General features: G+C 42.9%; 1 protein-coding gene across 1 annotated transcript in view; it reads right to left on the minus strand.

Annotated features, from left to right (window-relative positions):
* Window positions 1-6,206, minus strand: part of LOC101980570 (poly [ADP-ribose] polymerase 14-like) — a 42,071-nt gene that overhangs the window by 24,069 nt on the left and 11,796 nt on the right. Inside the window, exons 7-11 of the mRNA XM_005344919.1 lie at window positions 5,938-6,197; window positions 2,144-2,198; window positions 1,061-1,204; window positions 739-801; window positions 262-426 (exon numbers count right to left, since the gene is read on the minus strand). Coding sequence (XP_005344976.1) covers window positions 262-426; window positions 739-801; window positions 1,061-1,204; window positions 2,144-2,198; window positions 5,938-6,197 — 687 coding nt within the window. The remainder of the gene's footprint in view (window positions 1-261; window positions 427-738; window positions 802-1,060; window positions 1,205-2,143; window positions 2,199-5,937; window positions 6,198-6,206) is intronic.

Genomic DNA, 6,206 nt, shown 5'->3' on the forward strand with positions numbered 1-6,206 from the left:
GGAGCTGGGTGGGATGAAAAGCAAGCCTGCTCACCTCATCACTACACACAGGTGCACATAAATGCACCCTGCTCATTTTCCTCCTTCTACGTAAAGAACCCACGGGCTTTATTCATTCCCTAGTGGATGGGGTGCCTTGGAGTGAGGAAACTATCTACTCCTAGGGAAGGTGTCCCTGTCATCACCCAGACCCAGTGAAGACCAAATCCATTGGGAAATGGACACTTTGGGATGGAGCCTTGATAGCCTGTAGCTACGGACCTGTGCCAATGGCTGGTAGGCAAATGGATGAGTAGTTCCGTTGTTCACATTCTTCCAAAACACAGGAAACTGATCTCTTCACGTCATTCCCACCAACAATGTGAATAATACTCTTGCATCTCAGTGATCCACCTTCAGTAACTATGTACTCACTGTTCTGCTGAGCTGTGAAACAGGAGCAGATTCAGAGTCAGACACTTGCTTACCTGCACATGGAGAAAGCAAGATATCTGATTTCACAAGGAAACATTTTATGAATTAAAAGTTCACAAAATACTACACACATTTAACTTTCTTTCATATGGAATTTTTCATAAAATATATGATATTAAGATGAATACATGAGTCTCAAAACAAAACCAAAAATGATTAATACGTTGTCTTCCCGGCCCAAGGCCCTTCCTCAGTTTCCTCACAGGCTCCCATAATCAATCTTCCACTTACAATCTAGCTCCAAGAAATAGCATCATTCCTTACCCAAGACAGAAAATTCATTCTCCACACTTGGTCCTGCACCTTCCAAAATTGCTTTGGAGACTCCTGCACGAGAAAATCAAGATGGTGACCTGACCAGAAAGACACCTTTGTGTCTCAACATACCCCATCAAAGAGCAGTAAGGACAGAGGAGACATTTTCAAAAATGTTTCCAGTTATAAGAAAGCCCATTGAATTAACATTAAAGATATTAGTTAACAGGAACAAGACCAAGTCAACTAACCATTTTGTCTATAGAAACATTTCTTCAAAGGATCTACCACACTGATCACTGCAGGAGACAGAATCCATCTCACTAAGTACCTGATTTGAGAGTCTTTGGTGTTGAATTGACAATCACATCTGCCACTTCTTTGGTGATGTCCCCTGTGGCCACTTGGAAGAGGATTGGGCCAATATTCATTTCATGCACTCCTAATGTAGGGCTGGAGAGACTCCCATAAACACCTGTCCAGAGAAAATAAAAGTCAGAATTAGGCACCAATGATGCAGGAGGTTCTTCTGTCTATGTGTTACTTTCATTGGCTAAATAAAGAAGCTGCCTTGGCCTTTTTAATAGGCCAGCCCTTAGGTGGGTGGAGTATACAGAACAGAATGCTGGGAGAAAGAAGCAGAGTCAGTCAGATGCCATGGCTCTCCTCTCTGAGATGGATGTGGGTTAGACTCATCCCGGTAAGCCACAGTGATTTGGTGATATGCAGATTATTAGAAATGGGTTAATTAAGATGTGAGAGTTAGCCAAGAAGAGGCTAGATATAATGGGCCAGGCAGTGTTTAAATGAATACAGTTTCCGTGTAATTATTTCGGGTAAAGCTAGCCGGGAGCCGACCCCACCACTCCTTTTACAACACACCAAGTCATCAGAAGCAAGAATAGCTGAGGTCGCAGGCTTCTCTATCACTGTACTGGCTGCCTTTTACTGCAGCCCTGGCTCTGGGCTGGGACAGGAGGATAATTTGAGTTTAGAAGTTTTGGGGCCATCCTGGGCAATATGGCAAAACTCTGCTTCAAAACAAAGCTCCAGTGAATTCCAAACAAGATGAAATCAGAAAGAGCACACCACATGTGACAGAGAAGTGTTGGCTTGTATAGTCTCTTAAGGTGTCTCTTGGAAATGCCAAGTCACATGATCCATTGGAGGTGGTAGTCTCATCAGTAATTTAAAAATCCCACTCTACAGCTTATATGACCTGGCCCACCTTTTCCTTTTGCTCAAGTCAGGCTAGTTTCTTTTATACTCACATGCATGGAATATCCTTTAATTTTCACTTAATATGTTCCACAGTTTGACTTATCAGAGAAATGATCACCATCATCCTTTCCCTGTCATTGAACAGTTACTTGGTAACAAGAAATCACTGGTCAACTTAAACACTTTACTGTACCTTGAGTGTTACTTGGATTTCCATGACTCCTTTTGTCAAATTCATCTGAAAATGCCTGGAAACACAAACACAGTTTTAACCATTATACTCCCTATGTGATCAGTGAGTTTGCATCCTGGGGGGTTTTGATTGTGTATGCACACGTGTAGTGATATGTATAGTAAAGCCGTTGTGCCTGGCTTTGAGTGACATGTTTCAGCAAAGCCTTTGCTATGTTTGGGTTGATTGGTGGAGGCTAAGAATTGTTTTGAGACTGTTTAAACCTTGAAGAAATGTTGGCTCTCTGGAGACTCTGCACTTGGTGCTCTGTGAGAGCTTGTAGCTGTAATGACCTTGATCTGAAGATACTCCTGGAATCCTGGAGTTCTTACTTTAGATTACAGCATTCCATAATATGTGGGCTGTCTGCTTTCACAGGCAGGGAAAGCAAGATGACTACAGGATCTGGAACTTTTCCTAGACTCTGTTAATTTTGTATATGCTTGAATGAAGTAACTAGAGTGAGCTAGTGTGAGCTGGGTGTCAGTCTCTTCCATAAGGATGAACCCCTCTGCTCCTTCAGAAAATGAAGACTTGGCATCTTGGTGAGCTTCTCTCTCTATTGTGGCATTCACATCAGGAATCACATAATATACATACACATGACTGGAAAATAGTAGCCCTCAAACAGTAGTATTTAATTTAGTTCATTATTTTAAAGTAATAAAAAATATACATATGGCTGGGCAGTGGTGGTTCATGCCTTTAATCCTAGCACTTGGGAGGAGAGGCAGGTGGTTCTCTGTGAATTTGAGGCCAGCCTGGTCTACAAGAGCTAGTTCCAAGACATGCATCAAAGAAACAGAAAATGTGTCTTAAAAAACAATATATAACAGAGGCAGGTGGATCTCAAATTTAAAGGTATCCTAGTCTACAGAGTGTGTTCCAGGACACCCATAGCTATACAGAAAAACTCTGTTTCAAAAAATAAAACATCAGAAAAAAGAAAGACAAAATATACATACACTTTCTACAAATGTGTCCTGTAAAATAGAGACGTAAACAATGTTGTAAATCCTATTAACTAAAGCTCTGTTTACAACAAAAACCAGACAGTTAAAATCCAATGGAGGGATAATTCTATACTTTCACATGCCCATGTGTTAAAACAGTAGCCATTAAAAATAAATTTTCAAAGAATATTTAATGGGGATGTAGAAATGCTTATTTTATCCTTTCAAGTGGAAAGGATATTAAATTGCACATTTACATGATCTCATCTAGAATCATACATTAGAGGAGACTGGGACAAGGCTGACTAAACAGTCTCTGCATTTTGTGCTGATCAGTGTGTCTGCATGGAAACTCATTTCCTTCTTAACCAAACAGCCCAGAGAAGCTGCACCTAGAAGCCGTGTTCAGACCTTCAGCTCCTGCTCTTCAGTCTCTGTCTGAGTCTCCACTCACAAGCAGCTCCTTTTGTAAAAGTAATGCAAGTTTAGATGTCTTTAAATCTTGAGAGTTTATCATGTTTGGAAGGAAAATAAATATAAATACTTCTTTTTTAAGTTTTAGTTGTATCACTGCTGGTCACAAGACACCAAGAACTGTTCTTGGTGGATGTTTAAGGACACTTCTGATGTGGGAGTGTCATATATCAATCTGTTGATTTCATTGGTTAAGCAATAAAGAAACTGCTTGGCTGGCCCTCATAGGTTAAAACATAGGTGGGAGGAGTAAACAGAACAGAATGCTGGGAGGAAGAAGAAGTGAGCTCAGACTCGACAGCTCTACGCTCTGGAGCAGAGATGCAATGCTCCCCTCTCCTTGGCAGACACAAGAGCTCTGCTCTCTGAGGCACACACGATGAAGCTCCTACCCAGGATGAACGTAGGCTAGAATCTCCCTGGTAAGCCACCTCGTGGGCTACACTAGAACTGGGCTAGTCCAGGTGCGAGAGTTAGCCGAGAAGAGGCTAGATAGAAATGGGCCAAGCAGTGTTAAAATGAATACAGTTTGTGTGTTATTATTTCGGGCATAAGCTAGCAGGCGGCCAGGGTGCTGGGTACGCAGCCCCACTGCTCATACTACTACAACTTTCTCTTGAAAACAATTCAAAGCAAAATAGGGTTACAGCATCTAGTTCATGTCATCGATTATCATAGCCAGCATATCCATCCACCTGTTTGCCATTTAAAGGTAATGGGGACAAGTGACACCCAGTGGTGGTAATTTAGGACTTTGATCTTGGTCTTTAAATAAAGCTTTCAAGGATTGGTTAAAATTTCACTGTAGAGTCTGGAAAGCTGGCTGAGCAGTTAACAGCATTTGCTCTTCTTCCAGAGGACCAGGGTTCAATTCCCAGCATCCACTCATGTGGCTCACAACTACCTGGAGTTCACCTCCAAAGGATCTGACATTGCCTTCTGGTCTCTGGGCAACTGCACACATGTGACATTCACTCACTAGGTCACAAACACATACACATAAATTTAAAAAATAACAGAAATAAATTTTTAACAAATTTTCTCTATATTATGATGTTTGTTTTCTTTATGTTGTTGTAATAGCTTTTTTCTCTTCTTTTTTTTTAAAAAACAAGGTCTTATAGAGTACAGGCTTGCCCCAAATTCACTTTGTAGCCAAGGATGACCTTGAATTTGAATTTCTGATTTCCCTCCCTCCATCTCCTTAATGCTTCTTATACAGACAAGTCTTTCCACACCATGTTTATGCAGTGCTAAGGGAACCCAGGACTTCATGCCTTCTAGGCAAATGCTCTTTCAACTGAGTCTCAACCAAGCAAATGTCTTAACTCAAAATGCTTAGACCTATCTAAGTGACAGGGCAGATTCCCAACTCTGAGCCCCAACCCCCGCTGAAGCAAACAGAAGGGTGAGGTAGGCATTCATTGGAGGACACGGCCACAACCATGCAGAGCTACATGCAGCTACTGGTCAGGAAGAAGGTAGCCCAGCTTCCGATAGCTATGGTTCCAATGAGTATAGCCTGTGTTGAAAGGGTATTAAATACTTTTCAGGGCAAAGGGAGGGACAAAAGATCTCTAAGTAGACCAGGCTTGCCTTGAACTCACAGAGATTTGCCTGCCTCTGTCTCACAAGTACTATAATTAAAGGCACGTGCCACCATGCCCCCCCCACAATCTGGGGCTGAGGATGAGATAGAGAAAGAGGAAAAGGAGTGGCTGGTCAAGCCTCTATCACCAGTGTGTGTGTTTTTAGGACTGAGATAGGAGGATTACTGGGACATTCGTTTCCTGCAACAAATCCACAAAACGAGAATTGTCCTTACACAATTCCCAACATCTGGACCTTCCTCCCACCCACCTGCCCACTTCTTCATCACAAAGGACCCACAGATGGGATCCAGGAACTGAGCTCCCTCGTCTACTCCAGCACCCAAGGTCACCCTTACTCGCGTCCTTGGTTAAATTCCTATCCTCTGCATTCCCCAGCTCTCCCACACCTGTCACTGACAGAAGCCAGCACTAGATGGAGCAGACACGACAGATGGGAAATGATGAAGATAAGGAGAGCCGTGCAGTGTCCCCTACTATAGACCACAGTTACCGGGATGTAGTGACCCAACCCAGAGCCCTTTAGATCCTTACAGACACACCAGTCTCTACTCCTAAGTGATTTGGGAAGAAGTCCAGTGTCCATGGAAAATGTTTGAAGATCTGAGTAGGAGAGCAGGGAATTTTCTTCAGTCCTTTCCCTCCACCCTGTCTTCCCTTGAGCCTCAATAAAGCCAGTAGAGGCCAGTGACATCACTGCACATTGTTGGACACTCACCTTGGCATTCTGCACACCTTCTTCCACCAGCCGGATTTTCAGGCCTTCTGGGGACACCAGCACATGGTCCTGTGTCTGTGGCGTTTCTCCAGGTGGCACTAATTCTAAAGCTGTTAAACTGGACTGGGAAGCTGTGTGGGAGAGGGAGGCTTTGTATGTAGTTTCTACAGCTTCAGCAAAGGCCTCAGCAACCTTTGCAGATATGTCCACCAGATAAATCTTTTTCAAAGTGCTCCTGTCTGTCTGGCATTGGAAGTTGTCTTTGATGG

This window comes from Microtus ochrogaster, chromosome 2 (genome assembly GCF_000317375.1).
Source record: "Microtus ochrogaster isolate Prairie Vole_2 chromosome 2, MicOch1.0, whole genome shotgun sequence".
In the NCBI taxonomy this organism is placed as follows: domain Eukaryota; kingdom Metazoa; phylum Chordata; class Mammalia; order Rodentia; family Cricetidae; genus Microtus; species Microtus ochrogaster.